Source organism: Melospiza georgiana, chromosome 9, assembly GCF_028018845.1.
Source record: "Melospiza georgiana isolate bMelGeo1 chromosome 9, bMelGeo1.pri, whole genome shotgun sequence".
Lineage (NCBI taxonomy): Eukaryota > Metazoa > Chordata > Aves > Passeriformes > Passerellidae > Melospiza > Melospiza georgiana.
In genome coordinates this window covers 2,543,990-2,570,060 of record NC_080438.1, presented here as the reverse complement: position 1 = coordinate 2,570,060, position 26,071 = coordinate 2,543,990, and the positions used below count along the sequence as shown (strand labels likewise).

The 26,071-nt window shown below is 50.2% G+C and overlaps 3 protein-coding genes across 14 annotated transcripts in view; all 3 read left to right on the top strand.

Annotated features, from left to right (window-relative positions):
* The first annotated feature begins 968 nt into the window (after nucleotides 1–968).
* LOC131086811 (flavin-containing monooxygenase 1-like) lies at nucleotides 969–7,777 on the top strand. Its single transcript, XM_058030032.1, has 8 exons — nucleotides 969–1,094; nucleotides 1,952–2,140; nucleotides 2,890–3,052; nucleotides 3,391–3,533; nucleotides 4,622–4,821; nucleotides 5,294–5,649; nucleotides 6,204–6,276; nucleotides 7,435–7,777. Exons 1-8 carry the CDS (start codon nucleotides 969–971, stop codon nucleotides 7,775–7,777), a joined length of 1,593 nt encoding a protein of 530 aa, XP_057886015.1.
* Nucleotides 7,778–10,096: 2,319 nt separating this feature from the next.
* LOC131087174 (dimethylaniline monooxygenase [N-oxide-forming] 2-like) lies at nucleotides 10,097–18,542 on the top strand. The gene is made up of 8 exons (XM_058030625.1): nucleotides 10,097–10,258; nucleotides 11,704–11,892; nucleotides 12,815–12,977; nucleotides 13,358–13,503; nucleotides 15,587–15,786; nucleotides 15,966–16,318; nucleotides 16,828–16,897; nucleotides 18,167–18,542. Exons 1-8 carry the CDS (start codon nucleotides 10,127–10,129, stop codon nucleotides 18,540–18,542), a joined length of 1,629 nt encoding a protein of 542 aa, XP_057886608.1. The 5' UTR covers nucleotides 10,097–10,126.
* A 3,875-nt stretch (nucleotides 18,543–22,417) lies between these two features.
* The window catches only part of PRRC2C (proline rich coiled-coil 2C), a 68,268-nt gene continuing 64,614 nt past the window's right edge, over nucleotides 22,418–26,071 (top strand). For 11 of the 12 annotated variants that reach the window (XM_058030614.1, XM_058030619.1, XM_058030624.1 and 8 more), the window contains exon 1: nucleotides 22,418–22,497. The gene's annotated coding sequence lies outside the window, so the exon portion shown is untranslated. Of the gene's footprint in view, nucleotides 22,498–22,886; nucleotides 23,094–26,071 lie in introns of those variants that run through there. The other variant, XM_058030613.1, reaches the window with a different exon arrangement.

The following is a 26,071-nucleotide window of genomic DNA, read 5'->3' as shown; positions in this document are numbered from 1 at the left end:
GGAGAGGTTTTTTAAAATAAAGGGGGAAAAGGAGAAAATGATTAATTAAGACATTTAATCTAACTTGTAAACAAAGAGTGCTGGGAAATGAAATGGGGTTTGAGGGCAGCCCAGGGAGCACACTGTAAAAGTGGAGAGATTTTTAAAAAAATAAAGGGGGAAATAGAGAAAATGATTAATTGAGACATTTAATCTAACTTGTAGACAAACAACCCAGAATGCTGGGGAATTGAATGGGGTTTGGGGAAAGAGAAATTGGGAAAGCAGATAGAGAAGTTCCCTATAGGGGGGCATGCCAGGAGCTGTCCCCTGAGAGTGTGATGATCATCTTGTGAAAAAGGCCAATCACTTGCTTTTAAAATTTTAGAAATGTAATAGTAATAAAATGGTTATTAAAAATAGTAATACAATTAGAGTAACAATAATTTGGACAATTTGAATTAGGACAATATGAGACAATAGAGTCAAAGAGTTATGGATGTCCGGGTACCTTTTTCTGGGCAGCACGAGAGGATTAACCGTTAAAAGCAACAGCCTGTTGCATATTCATACACCTCATACACGATGCATAAATTCCATTCAAACACAGGATTCTGTCTGGTCAGTGTCAGCTTCTTCCTCTGAATCCTGACGATGTCTTCAAGGCAGGAAGAAGTTCATTTCTTCTGATAATGGAGCAATAAATTCTTTTTCTCTGAAAGATTCAGGTGTCCTGTGGCTGCTATCTCATTGCAAGCCATTTCTTTAAAAAAAGTATCCTACATAGCGTCGTTTCTATTTTAACAATTTTTATAACCTAAAACAATATTTAACACGCTACTTAAGAGAATTAGTACAGCATTACTTTCTAACACAACACATACAATACTCATTTTAATATCTGCGAGAAGGTAATCATAAAATACATGCAATTTTCACAATCTGTGGGGTTTTTTCCAGCTCCTGGGAGCCCAGCAGAGCCCGCAGGGATGCGAGTGGCCGTGGTGGGCGCGGGGGTCAGCGGGCTGGCAGCCACCAAATGCTGCCTGGACGAGGGGCTGGAGCCCACCTGCTTCGAGCAGAGCCAGGACATCGGAGGGGTCTGGCGCTACACGGTGAGCCAGGGGACATGTCCTCCTCCCTGCCACTGAGAGGTGGGGACACACCACACACACACACATTTCTGCAGTAATAGCAATGGCTTCTTCTTTATTGCAAGTTGTTCTCAAGTTTTATACCCCTAAAGTCATTAGTCACATCAAACCAGCTCGTTATATTCATTGGACAAAGTGATAGCTTATTGTATTTTATTGGTACCAAGCATGATTATATGATATGATATTATATTATATTACATTACATTACATTATATCATATCATATCATATTATATTATACTACATTATACTACACTATAATTTTACTATAGAAAGAGAAGGATACAGACAGAAGGCTTAACAAGAATGAATATTAAAAATTTGTGACTGACTCCTCAGAGTCTGACACAGCTGGACTGTGATTGGTCATTAAGTAAAAACAATTCACACGGAACCAATCAAAGATGGTCCTGTTGGTAAACAATGTCCAGAGCACATTCCAAAGCAGCCAAACACAGGAGAAGCAATCAGATAATTATTGTTTTCATTTTTCATTTGTTTCTGAGGCTTCTCATCTTCCCAGGAGAAGAAATTCTGCGAAAGGGGATTTTTCACAAAATATTTCACAAAATGACAGTGACATCTCTTCTGTTAGCTCAGTTGTTTGGCCTGCAGACCAGCTGCTAAGCCCATCCTCACCTGCCCTGGCAGCTGCAGCTTTGCAGGGTTATGGGGTGGCTGTGAAGGGCTGTGAGGATTTGCTGGGTGCTGAGCTGCACCCCTGAGGCCAGGGCAGCAGGGGGACAGTGCCCAGGGCAGCAGGGGGACAGTCCCCAGCCTGGGCACAGGGCTGATGCACCCGGGGTGCCGTGGCAGGAGCACATCGAGGCCGGCCGGCCCAGCCTGTACCCATCAGTGATCAGCAACACGTCCAAGGAGATGTCTGCCTTCTCTGATTTCCCCTTCCCCGAGCACTTCCCCGTGTTCCTGCCCAATGCCCTGCTCCTGGACTACCTCCGGCGCTACACCGAGCACTTCGGCCTGAGGGAGCACATCAGATTTGGGGTGAGTGATGGGTGCCCTGCCCTGCCCTGCTCCCCACCCACCCTGGGTGCCCATGGGCACTTGTGGTATTTTCGGGGTTCCCCATTGGAGGAGGAATTGATGAACCTGACTCCATGTTCTTAGAAGGCTGATATATTATATTATATTATATTATATTATATTATATTATATTATATTATATTATATTATATTATATTATATTATATTATATTATATTATATTATATTATATTATATTATATTATATTATATCATATCATATCATATCATATCATATCATATCATATCATATAATATCATACTTTTATAATATTTTATTATATTGTTTCTATTTTATTATATTATTATAATTTTATATTTTATTATATTTTATAATATTATATTTTTATTCTATCATATTAATGAATGCTATACTAAACTATGCCAAAGAATGGAGAAAGGATACAGCCAGAAGGCTACAAAGAATGATAATGAAAACTCGTGACCCCTTCCACAGTCCCGACACAGCCTGATCGAGATTGGTCATTAAGTTAAAACAATTCACGTGAAACCAAATGAAACAAGCACCTGTTGGATAAACAATCTCCAAACCACATTCCAAAGCAGCAAAACACAGGAGAAGCAAATGAGATAATATTGTTTTCCTTTTTCTCTGAGGCTTCTCAGCTTCCCAGGAGAGAAATCCTGGCAAAAGGATTTTCCCAGAAAATATGAATGTGACAGTGACTTTTCTTCACTCCCACGTTTCAGAGCACCGTTGTCAGCATCCGGAAGCACCCTGACTTTGCCACCACGGGCCAGTGGAATGTGGTCACAGAGGCAGGAGGGAAGCAGACATCACACGTCTTTGATGCTGTTATGGTTTGCAGCGGCAATTTCTCGGAGCCATCCCTCCCCCTGCAGTGTTTTCCTGGTATGGTATACAAGGAAATGTTGTTACCTGCTTCAGGGACTGGGGAGGGAAGATTTAGGGGTTGTTCAGGGAAAATTTCCTTTCTTTTCTTGCTTCCGCTTTCCAAAGCTACTGGCATTGACAGCAATACTGTCCTGTGCTTCAGCAGCTCTGTCTTTGAGACCCCATTTTGGAGAGGAAGCATCAATTAATTCTGGAGGGCTGGACCTCCGAGACCCTGGTGGCCAGAGATTGCACATCCTTGCTCCTGCCATCTGGATTGCTTTTTAACACTAGTTCTCCCAACAAAATCCACAAATGCTTGAGTGCTTCAGAGCTCTGTTTCTTTTTCCCCCGAGGCATCGAGAGGTTCCGAGGGCAGCACTTCCACAGCAGGCAGTACAAGCATCCTGACGTGTTCCAGGGCAAGCGTGTCCTCGTGGTGGGCATGGGCAACTCGGGAGTGGACATCGCCGTGGAGGCCAGCCGGGTCGCTGCAAAGGTGCCACCACCCTGCCACCCCAGGCCTCTGGGGACAGGGACACTGGGGACTGTGGTTATTAATTGTTGGGGTGTCATTGTGGGTTTCAGGATGAGGTGGGAGATGAGAATCGACTCCAAGTTCTCAGAAGGCTGATTTATTATTATATATTATATTATATTATTTGAAAATTATACATTAAAACTATTGTGAAGGTGCCATCTGTGACCATATTCACAGGGTTCTTGGATGAGGGAAGAGACGAGGATCTGACTCCATGTTTCAGAAGGCTTCATTTATTGTTTTACGATATATATTACATTAAAACTATACTAAAAGAATAGAAGAAAAGGATTTCATCAGAAGGCGAGCTAAGAATAGAATAACAAAGAAAGAATGATAACAAAGGTTTGTGGCTCAGGCTCTCTGTCCGAGCCAGCTGACTGTGATTGGCCATTAATTACAAACAACCACATGAGACCAATCACAGATGCACCTGTTACATTCCACAGCAGCAGATAATCAATGTTTACATTTTGTTCCTGAGGCCTCCCAGCTTCTCAGGAGGAAAAAATCCTAAGGAAAGGATTTTTCATAAAAGATGTCTGCGACAAACTATACTAAGGAAAGAGAAAGGAGACATCAGAAGGCTAGAAAAGAATGAATAATAAAAATTCAGAGAGTCCAACATAGCTGGCTGTGATTGGCCATTAATTAAAAACAATTCACATGTTGTGTAAGCAATTCTCCAAATCACATTCCAGAGCAGCAAAACATGGAGAACCTGAAGCTTCCCAGCTTCCCAGGAGAAGAAATCCTGGCGAAGGGATTTTTCATAAAATATCACAGTAACAGGGGACAGTAGCTCAGTGTGCTGACATCACAAACAGTCTTTCTGAGCCTGAATTTTTTGGTCAAAAAGCTACCTTGAAAGCAAGCTGGTTTTGTTCTTGTCTCCTGTTTCACCTCCATCACCAGCAGCCAGAAGAAATTAAAGATGCTGTTGCTGCTTTTCCATTGCACAGCTGTCTGTGCTGTGCCCCTCTGAGTTTCTTTACAAAGGGAAAGCAGCAAATTCATCACCTGAAGCATTGGTTCTTCTCTTGCAGGTCATGATTAGCACCACTCGAGGAGCCTGGCTGCTCAGCCGTGTGTTTGAGCACGGCTACCCTTGGGATATGATTTTAAACACTCGCCTGATGAGCCTGATCAAAACCAACCTCCCCGGACCGCTTTCATGGTGGTTGCTTAATTATAAGGTGAACCAGTGGTTCAACCATGAAAACTATGGCCTTCAGCCAGAGAACAGGTACCTCTTGGTGGTCCCCATCCCATGCTGAAGGGCTTGTGGTGTGGGCAGGGGGAGATGTTCAGCAAGCAGCATCAACCAAAGCCCAGATTGAGGTGATCTCCAGCGGGGAGGAGAAAATAAGCTGTAGCTCCCTTAAGTGGTGAAAGATTGGGCACGCTGGAAAAACCCAGGAAGGCCCAGAGGAGGGTCTGTGGGTAAGGAGGAGAAGGAAGGCTTAAAGCATGGATCAGTTCTGGAAAGAGATGGTTTGAAGAGTAAATGAGTGGAGGGAATAAGGCGGCAGGAGATGTCCATTAATCACTCACGCTGTGGGACAGGGCGACATTGGTGACAATTGCTTGGAGGTGGGAGGCAGGGCTGTTTGCTCAGAGAAAACGACAGCAGGAGGTGTGAGCTGGTGGGAGGAGGAGCAGGGGAGCAGCAAGGCTTGTTTGTGGTGCCCCACTCTCAGAGCCCTGGCTCTCCACAGCTGGCTGGTGCGGGAGCCCGTGCTGAACGACGATCTCCCGAGCTACATCCTGACAGGCAGGATCACCATCAAGCCAGGCGTGAAGGAGTTCAAGGACAACTCAGTGGTTTTCCACAACTGCCCTGAGGAGGAGCCCATCGACATCGTTGTCTTCTGCACGGGCTACACTGTCTCCTTCCCCTTCCTGGAAGAATCCATCGTCAGGGTGGAGAACAAACACGCGTCCCTCTACAAATACGTGTTCCCACCACAGCTGCAGAAGCCCACCCTGGCTGTCCTTGGGCTGATTAAGCCCTTAGGAGCCATCATGCCCGTGGCAGAGATGCAGGCACGCTGGGTGAGCCGTGTCTTCAAAGGTAGGGGAGCAAATGTGAGCCCTCCTGTGCCCCAAAATGCAGCTCAGACAAAACTGGGAATGGTTTTCCCCTTCACCCAGGGAGATCCCAGAGCTAAAAAGCTCAGAGTGGACAAGGGTGCTTTTCCCAGGCTCAGACTCCCCAAATTATTTCACTTCAGCTAAGCTACAGCAACATGAGTGAGGAAAGAAACCCACTGGTGGTTTTTGGGGGGGGGTTAATGAAAATAGTAAGAATAACCTTGTGGAGGGCTGGGTCAGGACTGCTCCACAGAGATGAGAAGCTCTGGGGTTTCTCTTTGGGAGGATCCTCTCTGGGGCTTGCACTGCCCATCTGCCCCCACATCACCTGCCTGTACCCTGGCAGCACACATCTGTAAGAGCAGGAGGAGGTGCGGGTGAATTTGGAATACTGATTTTGGGCAGGACTGCAGCACTGCCAAATAAACTGCCAGCAATGAGAGTTTCCTGCCCTCCCAGGGAAGGGATTCCCACATTTTGCATCACTCCCCACCAGGAGTTAAACTCTGCAGAACACTATCCTCTCTCTTCCAGGCCTGTGTCAGTTGCCTCCCCAGGCTGTCATGGAGAAAGAAGTAAATGAGAAGAAGAAAAACCAAATCCAATGGTAAGTCATTCCCCAGAGCCCCAAAGGCATTTTTGGTGGATTGAAAAACCTCTGGAGTTTTTGGGGCTCTCACTCTGTGCCTGTTCCCTGCTGGCATGGCAGGGGAGAGGGGAGGATTCCTGGATCCAGCTTCCCCTTTACTCACTTGCAAAGAGCCGATGTAACCTTTGATTTAACACTGATATTTTGCTTGTTGGTGACAGCAAGAAATTAATTCAGGGTACTCAAGGCTATGGGAGTTGGGGAAGAATACCAGGATCCCCATGGACTGAGAGATAAAATAGAGAAATTAATGGTAATAAATGCAAAGTAATTCAGCTTGGGGGGAAAAAAACCAACCCATAACCAGCGAGGTGTACACACTGATTGTCTCATCTCACAGCATGGAGACCTGACTCACTGTGAACAGGTGTCTGAGCACACTGGTGTGTGGTTCACAGGCAGGCAAAAGGCTTAAAAGGATTAGGGAATGAATGAGCCAATCCTAGGAAACTGGGTGATAGATAAATCCAAGGCTCACTTAGGTAGCTATAGGAGAAAAGGTGTAGGAGAGTGAAGTACAGAATTGCACAGAATACAATACAAGGTGAAGTACAGAATACAGAATACAATACAATACAAGGCTGAGTGGATATGAGCTTTTGCAGACCTCTGAAGGTGGGACATGAAGCTGTGAATTCTGCAGAGAAGGTGAACTGGAAGCAATTCTCCAAGCCACTGTGTATTCTTGCAATATTTGGAGGAAACGAACATGAGGGATACTAAAGGGTGCCACCTTCCTCATGCTGCACGTGACTTTTCTGCAAAAAGCAAAGGGATTTGGGTTGGAGGGGTTTTTTGTTCGCTTCCTTTGAAAAAGACTCCAAACTGGTTTGTCAAAGTCTGCTAACAAAGATTCACCGAGGGGAAGGGGAGGAGCAGGTGCAACTTGTGAGTGCAGAAGAGAAAGATTGACTGGAGCCAGCATCACTTCACAGGAGCAGTGTGGGGGCCAGGATTTGTGTCCCAGGTTCCCACTGCACCTACATCCAGTCCTTTCCCAGAGAGCCCAGCTGCATTCCAGATGCAATAAGGATGCAGAGGATGCCCACCCCAGTTCCTCCAAGCCCTGCTGACACCAACCTTCCTCCTGCCTCTTTCTCCTCTCTGATCATTCAGGTTTGGCCTGACCTTTGACGAAGTGCTCAAAACCGAGTGGCTGGTCTACCTGGACACCCTGGCCTCCTTCATTGGTGCCAAGCCCAGCGTGCTGGGGCTGCTCTGCACAGACCCAAGGCTGGCTCTCACCATCTTCTTTGGGCCCTGCTCCCCCTACCAGTACAGGCTGGGGGGTCCTGGGCGCTGGCAGGGGGCACGGCAGGCCATCCTCACCCAGTGGGACCGCGTCCTGAAGCCCACCAGAACACGAGTCCCTGCTGGCTCCTCCAGCTCCTTCCTGTCCCTCCTGACTGTGGTGGGACTCCTTCTGCTCCTGGCTGCTGTGATTTTCGGTTTCCCATAGCTTTTTTGTTTGTTTATTGTTTGTTGGAGTTGTTTGGGTTTGTTTTGTCCTGAGGGATTTTATCTCAGGTCAGACAGCCCCACGGGACTGGGGAAAAGGATTTCAGTAGCTGGCAACAAACTTTCATCTGAAACCTGCAGCATAAACCTCCCTTTGTTCCAACCCAACCCCAAGCCCAGCTTTACAGGCCTCATTAACCAGGGATGGCAGCCTTGCCCAAGTGTATTTTGCCCCTCTGCTCCCCTGCCTGCTGCCAGAAGCAGAGCAGGGATTGATGCCACAAGTGTGCCTGGATCACATGAGACAGGACGAGACCAGCAAAAGTGGTGGTGTGTCCCAGGAGCAAGAATTATCTGGGAAAATATTCCTGTGATCTATCACAGGAACTACCTGGGCTGTGTACACAGGTCAGGCTGTCCCCTTCTCCAAACCTAAACACTGTACCCCCAAAATCCCAGCTGGGGTTGAATTGGTACATCTTTCCAGTTGTTTGGGAAGATTCCAGGTTTGTCCCACAGGAGCCTGTGGGGCTGAGCACTCCAGCCTTTGCTTCCCTGCGTGTCCCACCACTGGGCAATCCTGAGGCTTTGTTTTGTGCGTGGAGAGACTTTAAATGAATAAAATCTCAGTGGCTGTGGCGGGAGTGCGCTGCAGATGCCTCCCTGTGCTTTCCTTGTGTGCGTGGTGGGGAGAGCTGTGTCTGAGTGGGGCTGTGCCACCAATTGCTGTGGGCAGCTCACAAGGCTGGGGCTCTCAGGGCTCTCCCTGACTGCCCAAAATGAAGCTGCACAGTGCTCCATGTCCCACATCCACGCTGTCTGCTGGCCAAGGGAGCGTGTTCTGCTGTCTCCTGGGGATGCCAAGGGAACAAGAGCCCAGCACAGGCACCACAAAAGGATCAGCACAGCCCCACGCTGCTGCCTGGGCTGGAGCAGGGATGAGTTACAGCGTGGGAGTCCTCGCAAGCAAGTTCCCTTTGGGATTATCTCTGAATTTTCACCTGGCACTGCCCCAGGGAGGCTGAGAACTTTCTTCCAGTGCATTTAAGCCCACAGGGCGGGGGGGAATGCAGGTGTAAAGGTCAGTGGTGCAAGAGCTGGGGCTGTGCCTGGACTTCAGCCTTCCCTTCCAATCCACGGCCAGAGGAACTCAAGGGAAATCCAGAGAGGGCAGAGCGGCGAAGGCACAGCGCTGTCCTGCAAGGTTTGCTCCTCAATTCTCTTGGGTGGGCTTGGCAGGGTTTAAAAGTGGGCAGACAGCTCTCCAGGGTTTTGGCATTCACTGCTGGCTTTGCCTTGCTGCTGGTGGGGGGAGAGGGGTGTTGCAGGGACCCTCTGGAGCGAATCCATCTGCAGGCAGCCCTGGAAAAGGGGGGTGGCTTGAGCACCCTGAGCTTGCCTGCCCTTTCCTGAAGCCAAGAAAGGCTCCAGAAACGAGGCAAGCAGCTGTGGGCATGTCCTGCCCTGTTCCTGCAGATCAAGGAGTGGCTCAGGCGAGGCTTGTGGATGCCAAAGGGGTTGTTTTGCACCTCCCTCATTTTTCTTTCTTCGGTTTCCTCCAGGTTCTGTTTGTGTTAATTTAATTTTTGACACAAAACCCGGCAGAAAAAGTTACAAATTATTCTTTCTGCTGACCCTGCAGTAGCAGTATTTTTTTATCTAATCAAAGTTCATGCGAGTTCATTTTTTCCTAGCTTGCTTTCCACTCAAGCTCGGTGCAGCTCAGTTTACACAGCCCAGCTTTGAGTTCCTCCCGTTTATCCCCAGCGTTTCCCGGGTTCCTTACCTTTTGTATACCCTGTAATCCCAGCCTTGCTTTCACAGAGCTGTCTAACTTCTGAATGGCTGCACCCTGCTCCTGCTCAGTCAGGCATTGCTTTGCTTTTCCCCCTCTTTTTAAACCCTTTTTGTTTTCAAGAGATTGCTCTTTAATGGGAAGTTAAAAGGGAAAGCATGAAAACGAGCCAGCTTAGCTGGAGTTGCTTCTCCCAAAGGCTTCAGGATGATCAGGCAGAAGAAGATAGCTGCAACTCCTTTGCATGCATGCAAAAGAGAATAAATTAAAGCAGCAGAACAGCAAGGTTTGAAAGTGCCTCCTTTTTCATCCCATGGAGGAGGGAGATTCCTGGACCCCCAGAGTGGGTTTGGGAGGGTAATGAGCAGGATCTGTGCACCAACAGCTGGCTGTGGGGTTCTCCCAGTACAGTTTTCCTTCATGAACACCTGCAGCTGGAGAAGACCAGGGGTGTTTTGGTGGGGATGGGAAGAAGGGAATGGCGTTTCTGCTGATCCCCGGGCTGTTGTGCTTCCAGCTGCTGTCACACCAGCCTGTCACCTGCTGCAGGCCACCATGGTCCGGCGTGTGGCTGTGATTGGGGCTGGGGCTGGGGGCTTGGCCTCTATCAAGTGCTGCCTGGATGAGGGGCTGGAGCCCACGTGCTTCGAGAGCAGCGAGGACATCGGCGGCGTCTGGCGCTACACGGTCAGTGCCCCCCGCGTCTGCCCCCGGGCCTGTCCCTCTCAGGAAAATTAACCCACAAACACCAGAGGTTTATGTCCAAAAAGGAGACAGAGGAGTCCTTTTATTTTATTTGAATAAAGGGAGAGGCCATGGGGCATTCCCCTGGGATCTCTCGAGTTTTTGGAGGATGCATCCTCCCTTTTTATCCCAATTTCCCAGCTGCATTTCCCTTCTCTCTTTCCCCATTTCTGAGGGACTTGAGAGGTACAGACTTCCCAAAACGTCTGATCCCAAAGATTCCCCTGTAATGTACAACCTTCCCTTTTAATTTTTAATTCTTATGGAATTTAGGGGGCTTTATTCCCCATTGTTTCTTTCATCTTTCAGTATCTAATTTAATTTATCCGCAAACCTAAAGTTCATTTGTAAAATCAAATCTCTTTTTCCATTCATCAGTCAGTGGAATCCTTCCCGTTGTTTCTTTTCTCTCCCAGTGCTGGTTTTATCTACCAGCAGACCCACAGCTTGTTTGTAAAGACAAATCCACTATTCCTCTCATCCCCTTCCTTGGATGCTCTGGGACTGCAGCAAAGAGGAAAGGGTGGCCTCGCCCTCAGGAACTGTCCCTGTCCCACTCTTGGGGCTCCTCCTGACTCCAAGATGGAGAAGGAAATGGAGGGGGTGGGAAATGGATGGAATTTTGCACCTTGGCTAAAGGAGCTTTGCAAAATAGGTTTATATGCCTTGATTGTTGTCGTGACAATGTTAATGATTGTGCCTTGTGTACTTCACTTGGAAACGATAAACAAAACCATCCAAGAAGTTTTTTCTGTTCAAGAGAGAGGAGGAAATGTGGGAAATGGATTTGTAGAGAATTCTCAGACCCTGGCAGAAGGCTCACATAGTGTGCATCTGTATGTAAACCTTGAGATAAGAAATGCTGATTTAGATATGCCATGGAATAGGACAGACATTGTTGAGAGAGAAATGGAACAAGAAACAAGTTTCAAAGGATGATTTTGTAAATAAGACTGGATACTTTAGAGAAATAGAACTATGAAAGATGTATTGTAGTAGGACCCACGAGGGGTAATTTTAGATAATTGGCTTTAAGGCATTTACAGCATGGTGTGGCAAAAACTGATAGGCCAAGAAACGCTTATAGTGTACTGTAATTAAGAATTAGTTGGCTTCTGATTATGATGGTGTGAATTATAACATCTGTACTGTCTCACCCTTCAAGTGAGACTAAAAATAGAATAAAAGTTTTAAAATGCCTCTCAGTTGCCCCATCTCTGGGTCAGAAAAGAGCTTAATCATACAGAGGGAGCAGTAATTATTGTCTCCAAGTGCTAGTCCTGGCTTATTCCTTGTACCAAAATGTGAGGAAGAAAAATACTTATATACTTGATGGGGAGAAATTCTTCCCCTGCACACCTGGAAACATCAGCACTGGCTTCACACAGGACTCCACAGACAGCAGGAGGATCACTGTGTACCGCTCAGTCATCACCAACACCTCCAAGGAGATGTCCTGCTTCAGTGACTTCCCCTTCCCCGAGGATTTTCCCAACTACCTGCCCCACAGCCTGGTCCTGGAATACCTCAGGATGTACACCCAGCACTTCGACCTCCTACGGCACATTCGCTTCCAGGTGAGCAGCTCTTGGGTTTTGTGTTGCTGCAATGGCTCCCAAGGTGTTAAAGAGTTTTTTTCCCAGCCCCATGACCAAAGAAGAAGTTGAGATTCCTAAGCTCTGCTTTTCAATGTTGTTTATTTTCTCTTATCTGTTCCATTCTTTCTCTGACCTGCTGAGGTCCGTCCAGCAGGTCGGGTTGTGGCACAGTCCGTGCCCTTGGGGTGGTGTCACCTTTTTATACTAAGAACTACGTGTACTTTATTTACAACAATTTTCCAATACCTATCACCTATGTTAGACAGTCTGTCTCTACTTTAAACCAATACAGAAGTGTCACCATCACAGCAGAAGATGGAGGGAAAGAAGAAGAAGAAGGACAGGACACCCTCAGATTTCTCCATCTTGCCTCTTGAACCCCCATTCTAAATCCCCAAAATTCTACTTTTTCACCCTGTGACAAATTAGCTATCATTCTACTCAAACTCTTGTGGCTTTTAAATCCTCACACAAAGTTGTTAATTGTTTCCATGGGCTAAAATCGAAGGCACAAGTGTTTGTGACTCCGTGCCAAGGTCTCTGAGCCCCTTGCCAGGGTCTGGAATCACCCAGGGCAGCCAGAGGAATGTCCTGGGTTCCGACAAGCAGGGACCTCAAACCCATGGGGAGAAGAACCATGTGCAGCTGCAGATTGGAGGTGGGATGGGACCAGGCTGGGTGCCAGCCCTCAAGGGCCTTTTGAGTCCTGAATGCAGACTTTAGGCCCATGTTTTAACTAACGCTGGTTTAACACAGCCTTGCCCCCCAGTGCCATCACCAGGAGAAATGCAGGGTGGGCTTTAACGGCTTCAGAAGTGTCACGCAGCTCCCCAGGGACCCAGCATTTCACACGCACGTCTCTATGATCCCTGACTGCTGTTCTCTTGGGCTTCTGTGCAAGACAACAGTCCTCAGTGTGAGGAAGTGCCCAGATTTCAGCACCTCAGGCCAGTGGGAGGTGGTCACCGAGAGCCACGGTGTCCGTGAGTCCCACGTCTTTGACGCTGTCATGGTGTGCACCGGCCATTACCAGGAGCCCTACTTGCCACTGGCTTCTTTCCCAGGTAAGGCCTGTCCCAGCAGTGGGGTTCCTCCAGCAGCCATGGCTGGATTTGGTTCCCCCAGTCCCTGGTTGGATTTTCCTCTGTGAGCCTGCCTGCTCCATGAAGCCCCCACAGTGGAGCAGGCAGGACCCTGACCCCATGGAAATGGTGGGGGGCATTGCAGGGAATGGAAAAAACACCTTGTAAAGGTGCAGCCAGGCTTTTCCCTTAGCATTTGCAAAGCAAGACTGAGCTGAGGAGGTACAGGGCACTTCCATGGGCTTCTCAGCTGCCAGGGGAGATGGGAGCGGGGACAGCTGGGGGCTGCAGAGGATCTGAGCATGAGGCTGGGGTGAGTAAATGTATCTGGCAGTAGGAAATGCTCCCTGCTCTCTGCCTAGGCATTGAAAGTCGCTTTAAAGGCCAGTATCTGCACAGCTGGGAGTACAGGGACGTGCAGGCTTTCCGAGGGAAGCGTGTCCTGGTGCTTGGCATTGGCAACACTGGCGGGGACCTCTCCGTGGAGCTGAGCCGAGTGGCTGCCAAGGTACAGTTCCATGCTTCTCCAGACAGGGCCTCCACCAAGGTACAGCTCCATGGTGCTCCAGACAGGGCCTTCCCCAAGGTACAGCTCCATGGTGCCCCAGACAGGGCCTCTGCTGCTCCATGGTGCCCCTGGCAGAGCCTCTGCCAAGGTACAGCTCCATGGTGCCCCAGACAGGGCCTCTGCCAAGGTACAGCTCCATGGTGCCCCAGAAAGGCCCTCTGCCGCTCCATGGTGCTCCAGACAGAGCCTCTGGCAAGGTACAGCTCCATGGAGCCCCAGACAGGGCCTCTGCCAAGGTACAGCTCCATGGTGCCCCACACAGGGCCTCTGCTGCTCCATGGCGCCCCAGACAGAGCCTCTGGCAAGGTACAGCTCCATGGTGCCCCACACAGAGCCTCTGCCAAGGTACAGCTCCATGATGCTCCAGACACGGCCTCTGCTGCTCCATAGCGCCCCAGACAGGAACTCCACCAAGGTACAGCTCCATGGTGCCCCAGAAAGGCCCTCTGCTTCTCCATGGCGCCCCAGACAGAGCCTCTGCCAAGGTACAGCTCCATGGTGCCCCAGACAGGGCCTCCACTAAGGTACAGCTCCATGGTGCCCCAGACAGAGCCTCTGCTGCTCCATGGTGCCCCAGACAGAGCCTCTGCCAAGGTACATCTCCATGGTGCCCCAGACAGGGCCTCTGCCAAGGTGTAGCTCCATGGTGCTCCAGACAGGGCCTCCCCCAAGGTACAGCTCCATGGTGCTCCAGACAGGGCCTTCCCCAAGGTACAGCTCCATGGTGCTCCAGAGAGGGCCTTCCCCAAGGTACAGCTCCATGGTGCTCCAGACAGGGCCTTCCCCAAGGTACAGCTCCATGGTGCCCCACACAGAGCCTCTGCCAAGGTGCAGCTCCATGGTGCCCCTGGCAGAGCCTCTGCCAAGGTACAGCTCCATGGTGCCCCAGACAGGGCCTCTGCTTCTCCATGGTGCTCCACACAGAGCCTCTGCCAAGGTGCAGCTCCATGGTGCCCCAGACAGGGCCTCCACCAAGGTACAGCTCCATGGTGCCCCTGGCAGAGCCTCTGCCAAGGTACAGCTCCATGATGCCCCAGACAGGCCCTCTGCTTCTCCATGGCGCCCCAGACAGAGCCTCTGCCAAGGTACAGCTCCATGGTGCCCCACACAGAGCCTCTGCCAAGGTACAGCTCCATGGTGCCCCAGAAAGGCCCTCTTCTTCTCCATGGCGTCCCAGACAGAGCCTCTGCCAAGGTGCAGCTCCATGGTGCTCCATACAGGGCCTCTGCCAAGGTGCAGCTCCATGGTGCTCCAGACAGAGCCTCTGCCAAGGTGCAGCTCCATGGTGCTCCAGACAGGGCCTCTGAGAGCCAGTGGCTCTGATGCCTTGTGAAGGCTGACCCAGAACAGAGGCTGGACAGAGTTAAAGAATAAAATAGGGGTTTATTAAGAGGCCTCAATGGATCCACCTTTGGCAGCACAACCCAGAATGGCCACAAAAATGCACGACCGGTCATGGGGTCTGTCACCTTTATAAGTTCTGCTCCATTTGCGTATTGGAGTTAATTGTCCAATTACAGCTCCAGCCCATCCAGTCCCATCCTTCTTGTTTCCTCTCTCCAGCCCACGTTGTTTGTGCTCTTGGGCCTGAGATTTGGATCATTTGTCCTTGGTCCCCAGCTAGAGCAGGAATTGTTTTGTCTCCCTGCTCTGTGCACAGAGCTCACCATCCCCTCATATGAAGCTCAGACCCACACACTAAAGCAGCACAGAACCTGAAAAATATAAAAGCTCAAACCTGAGGCATCAGCTCAAGGTACCTCAGGGAGCTCTGCCCCCAGGTTCCTCTATAAATTCCACTTCTCACTGAGGGCAGTTGAAGAAGCTTTACAACTCCTGGGGAGTTTGGGCTGCCTGAGGAGTGGCAATTGAGCAGCTGTGGGAACTTTATCAAAGCTGTTTGGTTCATCTGGATGTCATCTCCTCCCCTTGTGTTAGCTCAAGTGCAGGAGATGGGATTTGCCACTCAGGGCAAAACCAAGGAGATGCCTGGGCAGGAGGCTGAGACCTGCCTTCCCCTCAGGTGTTCCTCAGCACCAGGAGCCACACGTGGGTCGTCAGGCGGGTCTCAGACCAGGGCTTCCCCATGGACATGGTCAGCACCACCCGCTTCAACTCCCTCCTGGACTGGCTTCTCCCATCAGCCCTCACAAGGAGGATCAAGTTTCGGAAGTTCAATTCATGGTTCAACCACACAAACTATGGCTTGGCCTCCAGCAAAAGGTGGATTTTTCTGGTTGTTTTGTTGGGTGCTCAGGGGGTCTTTATAATATGAAATGCTTAATTCTCAGTTTTGGGGGATATTTTTGGAATAGCAAACCATCGGAGGGGAATTCTGACCATAAAAAAAGTCATTTTAGGTCCCTCCCAGATATTAACACCGCTCTTTTCTCTGCTGCAAGCTCCAAATTTAAGATAATTATCAATGAAGAGCTGCCCTTCTGCCTCCTCTCTGGGGCTGTGGTGTTGAAGCCCAACGTGAAGGAGTTCACTGAAAGCTCTGCTGTTTTTGAAGACGGCACGACCGAAGGAAACATTGACGTGGTGCTCTTTGCCACGGGCTACAACTTCTCCTTCCCCTTCCTGGAGGAGTCTGTTCGGGGCTCCATCCACGACAACCGTTCCCTCTACAACTGCATCTTCCCTCCCCAGCTGGAGCAGCCCACGCTGGCCATAATTGGCCTGATCCAGCTGACAGGCTCCATCATGGTGGGCTCAGAGATGCAGGCTCGCTGGGTCACAGGGGTCTTTGCAGGTAGGACATGGGGGAGATCTTCTGGCTGGGAGGTTTGGGGCAGCCTGAGCTGCTGCCCACACAGCTTAGGGTATATTTCAGCTCTGTGGGTAGCTTCTGTCCACCAGCTGCATCCCACACCTCAGGAAAGGTGCCGAGATCTTGGGAAGGAGCTGAACATGTTCTCTTAAGGTGCTGCTGGAGCTATTATATAATTATGAATATTGTCTAGGTTTACCCCTGCTAGAATCAAAAACTCTGACATAATTGAGACTTCAAGCTTTCAGAAAGTGAAAAGATAATATAAAGCTCTAATCCAGCTTCAAATCAGTTAATGAGACCCCTTCTGGACCTAACAAATTGGCTCATATAAAGTGCAGGTTGAAACTAAATTGAGGCATTTGGAAAACATTTTTCTTTGCATCCGTGGTATCTCCTCCTGATACGAAATAGAAAAGACGAAGAGTTAAAATCCCAAGATTCTTATTTATTTTGATTGCATGGGCAGTTGCTGGTTTCTCTGTTCTCAGGCTGGAACAAGCTGCCTCCCCCCAGCAGGATGATGGCTGAGGTTTTGAAGAGGAAGCCAGCAGTCAAAAGGTGTGTGATGCTCCTGCAGTCGGGATGAGATGGGTTCTGTGTGCCAGGACAAGCTCAGGGAAGGGGGGGACTCGATGGCTGACATGGCAGGGACCTGCTCAGCCCACCCAACTCTGCATTTATTACCTCACCACCCACAGTGGGCTGGGAAAATGCTCCCGTGGCTCCTTTATGGAACAAGACACCAACTCCCCTTCCCTCCCTTCCCATCTTCTTTGCTCCCTCCCTTTCTCTCCCGTTCTCTGGAGATCCCCCCCTGCCAGGCTTCCCAGCCATGTCCTTGTTCCCAGCACATCCAGATGAAGGTTTGGTTTCCTCCAGACTGAGGGTGCCATCTCGTGGCTTCTCCCTCCCAAATCCAGGCCTTGGGGAGAGCTGGGTTCCGTCCAGATTCCATCCAGAACCCCCCTGCAGCCGGGAAGTGTGGGTGGGGAACAGTTTGTGTCACTTTTTGGCAGGTCAAGGTGAGTGTCCCACCAGGCTGCTGTGTGTGTGGGAGCTGGCAGCCTCCCTCCTTGGCACTGGGATTGATTTTACAGGAGGTGGAGATGTGTCCACAGGGATGTGGGATGGATGATGATGGGGCAAGGAGGAAACGTCGGGGTTGGGTTTGCCAGCAGGGCAGGGCTGGCTCATGGGACACGGGGGAAAAGCTGGGACAAAACAGAGCCACAGGGGTCATGAGCAGGAGCCCAGTGACTGCACCATGGTGCTGTTACACAGAAATATGGAAGCCTGAGATGCACAGGGAACAAACTTGAGGCTGTCCCAAGCTTTCCTCAAGCAGATTAGCATGTCCTTCCTTCTGTGAGGGAGATAAGGTTTCAAGCAGAGAAATCCTGGAGGTCCCTCCCAGCATGGCAAGCTTTCTGCATTTCCCAGATTTCCCCTTGGCATGCTTATCTCTGAAAGTCTATATCTCTACTTCTCGAAATCAGGCAAATCCACACCCCTGAACCTCAGGGAAGGACACAGCAGGCTGCTTGTGGCATTACAATGATGCTACTGTTAAGTTAGAGCTGATTTTGAAGCCACAACTATGCTGCAGAGACAAAACAGGTTTCTGCTTATCCCGTGCCCCAGGGAACTGCTGGCATCAACCCCACAGAGGCTCCTTCAGTGTTTTTGGCTTTGTTTGGGGCTTAGAGGGCTCTGCTCCAGAGCCTGGGGCTCACCTGGTGTCTGAACCTGAGGCTTTTGGTGCCCATGGAGCTGGGAAATGAGGGAAGATGATGCCACCTGACTTTTGTTTCTCACATCCCATCGAAGGAACCCATCTGAGAGGGAGAACCTGAAGATGAGTTTCATCAGCTACGTGGACAAAATCGCCGCGTGCGCCGGCGTCAAACCCAGCGTGATGAGGCTGCTGCTGACTGATCCCAAGCTGGGCCTGGCCATCTTCTTTGGGCCCTGCTCCCCCTACCAGTACCGGCTGCAGGGCAGGGGCAGCTGGAGCGGGGCCAGAGCTGCCATCCTCACCCAGTGGCAGCGCTCCCTGCGGCCCCTGAGGACCCGAGTGCTGCGTGACAGCTCCAGCAGCTCCTGGGGATGGAGCTGGATGTGCCTCCTGGCTCTGCCAGCAGCTCTCACTGCAGCTTGGCTCTGGCCCAAACACCCCCAGGCAGGCTGGAGCCCCCGGCTGTAGGAGGAACATGGAGAGATGCGATGCCAGGTGATGTGGGCATGGTGCAGAGCTGTGCCAGTGTCTTGGTTTGGAAAGCCAGGAGTCTGCTAAGGAAGGCAGGAGCCTCCCCTGGAGAATGTAATACATGGAGAATGTAAACCCTCCCCACCCCTCCCAATTGCTATAAAATTTAAATTAAGGGGCTCTCGGGTAAAAAATAAGGGAGCAGGAAATAACAGTTCTTTATTAGAAAAGAAAAAATAAAAGGATAAAATAAACAATGCAGTACACTAGAACAACACTGACAGAGTCAGAACCCAGCCTGACACCCTGTGGGTCACGGTGTTGGTGGCAGTCCCATTGGAATTGTGGCTGCAGCCCTCCTGCAGTGTCAGGGGTGGTTCTGCTGGAGCAGGGATCCTGTAGAGAAGGATGGATTCTTCCTCTGAAGATCCAGTGGAAGAAGAGGCAGCTGCTGTTCCTCTGAGGAATCCAGTGGAGAAGCCGTGCTGGTGTCTCAAAACCTCTGGATTATATCTGGGTAGCAATGTTTGAAACCTCAGATTGTATCCAGGTAGCAATGCTTGAAACCTCAGATTGTGTCCAGGTAGGAATGTTTGAAACCTCAGATTGCATCCAGGTAGGAATGTTTGAAACCTCAGATTGTATCCAGGCAGGAATGTTTGAAACCTCAGATTGTATCCAGGCAGGAATGCTTGGCTCCTCTCTCTGGGCTCACATCTCCCAATGGGATGCTGTAGTTCTTATCAGCCATGCAGTGACATTCAATAGCTGTTATCAGCAATGTCCCCTCCCGAGGGAGGTGTGACTGTGGTCACTCCAAGAGAGAGATAAGGCAAACAGCCCACTTGACAAAGGGACTCTGCCATGGGGATGGAAAACATCTTGCCTTGAACAGCCAGGTGCTGCCAGAGGGATGGAGCTGGCACCAGCAGGAGCCTGGGGCTGTCTGTGTCTGTCACTATAGGACATGGAACAACACAAGCACATGCTGCTGCTCTCAAGGTGAAGAAAAGGAAAGTTTATTTTCTGACCTTAACATTTATCGTTTTCTAAAAGTGACAGTGGGTTGGAGGATGACAGTGCCACCTCTCCAATGACACCGGACAAACCAACAGTCCATCAAATTTCTCTTCCTCCATAAAAGAATGCAAAACAATAAGTTATTTACAGAAAGTGTGTGAGAAAGTTTGTTACAAGAATGTAAACATCAGAAGGCTTAGAAAATCTTAAAAAATCAGGGTGACATGTGTCCAGCCACCTCCTGCTGATGTTCTGTAGGAAAGGCATTTTGTGCTGTTCTTGTGAGCCAGCAAAGGCTTCCTGAAGATAAGGAAAGCCCCGTAATTGTCTCGAGGAAGACAACAAGGCTGTTCCCATGACAACGTGATGGAAGAGGGAAAGTTCAAAGATACGGACTCGAGCTGGCTCACACAGAGTGACCTGGCTCCTTGCTCACCTGCTGAGAACTTTGTTTCTTTCTTATGGCCAATGGGCAGTGAATGTGTCTGTTCAGTAAATGCAAATATCTTGAAAAACCACAAAGGCAACATGTTGCTGTAATAAATCTCTCTTATGCACCCTTCTCATGGAGTCTTGGTGCTCTGCACTGTGTCACACCCTATAGTGACAATGTTCCTTCTGACATTGCACCAAAGGTGACACAGAGAGCTCACCTGAACCATTCTGAGCATGAGGCCAGCCTTTGGAGAAATGAAATTTCCTGCTCCCTGAAATTTGGGCAGGACCCACACCACCTTGAGGTTTCATGAAACATGAACTGTCTGAAGAGAGCTGTTCTGTGTCTGGTAACTTTTGGGACGTGAAGGAGGGAGCCACAAATAAACCTCACAGATCTGCTCTTTGCTGATGGATTTATTGATGGTTCATTATCAGGGGGTGTGAGGTGGATCCCAAGCTGTGACAGAGAGGAGAGTCCTGCCCTAATCTATCCATTGTGTAGATAGAAATATCAACAAATAAGGTACATGAGAAATGTTCTATATGTTCATATATTGATATACAGTAATTAATTATACATACAGCAACAAAGCCAAGCAGGGATCCCTGACATTGCCCCAGCAGCCTTAGGATTATAGGGAACCCTGAATTCCTGGGATGGGGACCAGGATGGGAAGCAAGGTGGAGCTGGGATGAGAACAGGGATAGGACTGGGATGAGAACAGGGATGGAAAGTGGGATGGGACTGGGAAAGGGCCGGGACAGGGCCAAGATGGGAACTGGCACGGGGCCAGGATGGGAACAGGGATGGGGCTGGAATAGGAACCAGGATGGGAACAGGGATGGGAACCGGGAAGGGGCCAGGATGGGGATCGGGAAGGGGATGGGATGGGAACGGGATGGGAACCAGGATAGGACTGGAATGGGGTCGGGATAGGGCCAAGATGGGAACCAGCATGGGACCAGGATGGGATTGGGATGGGACCAGATGGGAACAAATATAGTACTGGGATGGGAACTGGGATGGGGCTGGGATGGGGCTGGGATGGGACCAGGATAGGGCCGAGATGGAAACCAGGATGAGGCCAGAATAGGACCAGGATAGGGCTGGGATGGGGCTGGGATAGAACCGGGACAGGACTGGGATAGAACCGGGATAGGACCAGAATGGGGCCAGGATGGGGTTGGGACAAGACTGGGACAGGACCGGGATAGGACAAGATGGGAACCAGGATAGAACCGGGACAGGACTGGGATACAACCGGGATTAGGCTGCGATAGAACCACGATAAAACCGGGATGGACCCGAGATAGAACCGGGATAGGACTGAGAGAGAACTGGGATAGAAACAGGACAGGACTGAGATAGAACCGGGATAGAACCAGGACAGGACCAGGATAGAACCAGGACAGGATTGAGATAGCACTGGGACAGAACCGGGACAGGACCGGGATAGAAACAGGACAGGATTGAGATAGAACCGGGACAGAACCGGGCTGGGGCTGGGATGGGAACAGAGATAGGAACCAGGATAGGAAGAGGACAGGATTGAGATAGAACCGGGATAGAAGCGGGACAGGACCGGGATAGAAACAGGACAGAATTGAGATAGAACCGGGACAGGACCGGGATAGAAACAGGACAGGATTGAGACAGAACCGGGACAGGACTGGGACAGAACCGGGATAGAACCAGGACAGGATTGAGACAGAACCGGACAGGACCGGGATAGAACCAGGATAGGATTGAGACAGGACCAGGATAGAACCAGGATAGGATTGAGATAGAACCGGGACAGGACCGGGATAGAAACAGGACAGTATTGAGACAGAACCGGGACAGGACCAGGACAGGACCGAGATAGAAACAGGACAGGATTGAGACAGAACCGGGACAGGACCGGGACAGAACCGGGATAGAACCAGGACAGGATTGAGACAGAACCGGACAGGACCGGGATAGAACCAGGACAGGATTGAAATAGAACCGGGACAGGACTGGACAGGACCGGGACAGGACTGAGATAGAAACAGGACAGGATTGAGATAGAAGCAGGACAGGACTGAGATAGAACCGGGACAGGACCGGGACAGGACCGGGATAGAAGCAGGACAGGACTGAGATAGAACCGGGAAAGGACCGGGACAGGACCAGGATAGAAGCAGGACAGGATTGAGATAGAACCGGGACAGGACCGGGCTGGGGCTGGGGCCGGTTCCGCTCGGCCCCGCCCTCCGCCGGCGCCGCCAGGGGGCGCTCCTGTCCCCGGGAGCCCGCGCGACTGCGGCACGGCGCCGTCACGTGACCGGCGACGCGGGGGCGGTCCCGGCGGCTCGCGCTGTGCGCGGTGACGTCAGACGTCGTTGGCGCCCGGCTTGGCCGCCCGCCATCTTGGCCCCTGTGTGCGAGCGGCCGAGGCGGCGGCGCCGGGAGAAGCAGCGGCCCCGCCGGCACCGGGACCCGCGGGCAGCCGAGCGCCGCCCAGCGCGCCCGGTAAGCGGCGGGGCTCCTCCGCTTCCCCGCGGCGGAGCGCGGGCTCGCGTGGCGTGCACGGCGCCGGCAGGAGCGGGCGGGCGGCCTGCGCCGCATGGCCCCGGGCGGGGGCGGCTTCCGCCCGGGCGGGCCCGCGGCCGGCGGGTGAGGGGCGCCCCGGGCCGGCACCGCCGCCGGGCGGAGCGGAGCGGGGCGGGCGGCCGGGCCGGGGTTCGCCGGGCCGCCCCGCATTGGCGCTCGGGGCCGGCCGCGCCCCGCCGGGCACAGCCCGGGCCGCGCCCGGGGCCGGCGGGAGAGGCGGCCGTGCCGGGAGCGCTGCTTCTTCCTTCTCCCGCTCTCCTTTTTGCCCTCCGCTTTTCTCCTTTTTTCAGCAGCGCTCGGTCTGCTCCTTCCCTCCTTCCTCTCCGCCTCCCTCTCTCTCTCAGGGGTTCCCGGGAAGGCGCCGAGCCCTGCGCGCGTTGGCGCTCACTGCGCGCTGTGATTCCTCTGCAGGAGCGCGGGGGGAGCGCAGCCCTGTCCTGCGGCTGTAGAGGCACAGCGCCTCGCTTTTCCAACTTGGGATCCGCATCCCGGCCTCTCTTGACTCCTCGCCTACGGTAAAAGGCGGCTCTGGGGGGGGTTTGGTGCGGGGTGAGTGAAGGAAGGCATTGTTTGTGCTCCCGGGGTCGGGGTGCGCTCATGGGGAGCGCTCAGAGGATGGGGGAGCGTGCTGAGATGACACGGCTGAAATTCAGGCAGCTGCTCTGCAGTGGGCATCATCCAGGGATGCAGGGATTGAAGATTTTCAGGGTAAAAGATCATTTTCAGGCTAAAAGGTAATAGTTTGGGCCCTCTTCCTGATAAAGGGGACGTGCACCAGAGCGTGGTGCTGAGCCCCGAATGGAGCACCATGGTTTTTGTTCCTTTTTGTGTTTCACGTGGGTTCTGTAAATATATTATTCGGTGGAATGTCTTGAAGTCAGTATTTTCAAGTATTTTTCTCCTTGTTGCCCTGATTATTGGGGTTAAATAGGTATATTCCAGCAACATTTCCAACAGAAGGAACGAGGCTGTGATTTTTAATAGTTTTTATTCCTTGTGCAGTGAGGCACCTGGCCTGCTTGGTGTCTCATCCTCAAGAGCTCTGCTCAGACACGAAACTGCTTCTGAAGGGGCAGGAAACAGGACATGATCTCATTTGTCCATGTATGAGAAACAAAAGGATTGACCTTAAATACTGACTGCCAGGGGCTCTGTGTGCCTGTCAGATTTTTTTTTTTTTTTTTTTAATTCTATAGTCTAGAGAATTTTGCTTCTGCGTTAATTTTGTGGTGTTTTGGTGCAACTCTGCAGCCATTTGGTTGGGAATAAAGAATCTCAAAGTTTTGGGAGTTGGATGAATGTTAAGTGGAAAGGTGATTTGGTGATGTGGGCTTGAGAGGTGACTCTTAAAAGTGAAGTGAGAGCTGGGTTCTCTCTTAGAGGATTGAGGCTCTGTCTGCCACCTCAAGCTCTGCCTTGCTGGGTGGATTTGCCTGTATGAATTTCTTGGCTTTTGTAGATAATAGGCCATGAAATATGTATAACTCAATATACAGTTGCTTCTGTGACTCTTGCTAATATAAATATTCTGTGTCTTGGCAGTTTAGTAGCAATTTATAATATCTTTGCTCTCATTTAGACTTTCCATAATGGAAGCCCTGGGTTGTTTGTTTTTTTTTTTTTTTTTGTAGAGCAGAATGTTGCATCAGTCTCCAGTTCTAACTTTTAACTCCAGCTTTAACTCCTGCACCAGTGCTGGGGATTTATGGGATGCACCTTCCCAAAGTGAGCAAGGGAGGGATGATGCAATTCCACGGGGAGCTCCCTGTGGGTTTGGGGCTGTCTGGATGAATTCTGGGTGGCAATGAAGAGAAAGAATGGAAGCCAGAGCAGGATTCTGCTCTGTGGGGAGCCCATTTCAGCCAGGTGTCCTGCAGGACTGGGAATTGCTTTGCTCCAGGCTGATTTCCAGCCTAAGGAATGGCAGGGATGTGAGAGTGGAGAGAGAGGGTAGGATAAATACCATATAAGGGGTGCTGTGGATGAAATGAGGAGATCAAAATCTCACCCAAGAGTTCAAGCCTTGCCCAGTGTGCTCTTGCAGAGGAGGAAATCCTTGTGTAGGAAAAACTCTTCTCTTCAGAGGCTCCTGCAGTGGTGGAGGGTTTGAGGGGAAAAAGTCCAGCACCTTCCCACTGGCTGAGGATGGATGCTGGGCTTGTAATGCCAGCACTGCTGGTGGTGTTTTACTGGTAGAACCAGTTCATCCTCTGTAGGAAATTTTTCCTTTGCTCAGCTTCGTGTGCTCTCATTGTTTTTTTGGGTTTGGGTTTTGCTAAACCCACTGGAAGCTCATAGCTGAAAGCTCATAGCTGAAAGCAGTGTGAAAATAAAAGCTGAAATTCGTGTAAGAAAAGAAAATAACACTGAGCGTTGGTGAAATGAAAATGGAGTGCACAGGAGTCTTAAAAAATGCATCAAGAGCAGAGGAAGATGAAGTCCTAATAAAAATCAGATGAAGACAGCTTTTCTGTCTCTGAAGAGCAGGCTAACAGAAATAGACTGTTTTTATTACAAATACCTCAGCCATTACATAACATTCTAAGTCGGTGCTAACGAGCTCGTCTGTTACACATCGCAAACACACACTGGAGGGAGAAACTGTTTAACATTCCCATTGTTCCTGGTTTAAATTATCTGCCACTGCCTTGATTAACAGGCAAATTAGAGTGCAGAATCAGCCTTACATGTCTTCGGTCTGCAGCACGATGGTGAGAAGTTTTAAGTGATGTTTATTTGAAAATAATGTGGGCTGCATTTCCAGCATCAGGGACAGGAATGGCTGCACTTTGTGTTCAGCTGCAGCAGTGATGCCTGAAGAACTGGGTGACTGAGTGAAGAGGGGCTCTCTTCAATACCAATTGAATCAGTGTCCAGCTGATTCCCAAGTGAAATGGCAGCCTCACTGGGGTTTTACCTAGTTGGGCTGTAAATTGTAGTTTGGCAATGATTAGGCTGCTCTTTTTTGCTGCACTGCTTGCTGAAGTTAGCAAACCAAACTTTGTGTGCAGCCCTTCTCAGGCTGTCCTCATGAAATCAAATAAATCACTACAAAATACATCACTTGATTTAAAATTTGTATTTTGTAAGCAAGTGACTGTTGCTAGATTTTATTGTTTGTACATTTTAACTTGCAGTTTCAATCTACAGTTAAAATTTTAAGGAATGTTTGCAGCAGTGATGATTTAAGATGCACTTAAAATGATTTGTGCCTTCAGCTAAGGTGGAAGTGCAGCAACATTTGCTTTTTGTTTGAGATGGCAATAATTTCCTCTCAGTTAAAGACCTGATACTGCTTTAGGACTTCTGTTTCAAACTCACTGAAGGACCTCAGTCTTAACATCAATGAATTGATGCTTTCCTTTTAAAAAAGAAATAAATAATGATTTACAGGGCTTGTTTTGTAGTCATGTTTAGGACAGGCTGTGCACAGCAGAAGTGCTCTAGTGAAAAGGAACAAGAACATTTTTCCCTGACAATGCAAATAAGAAAG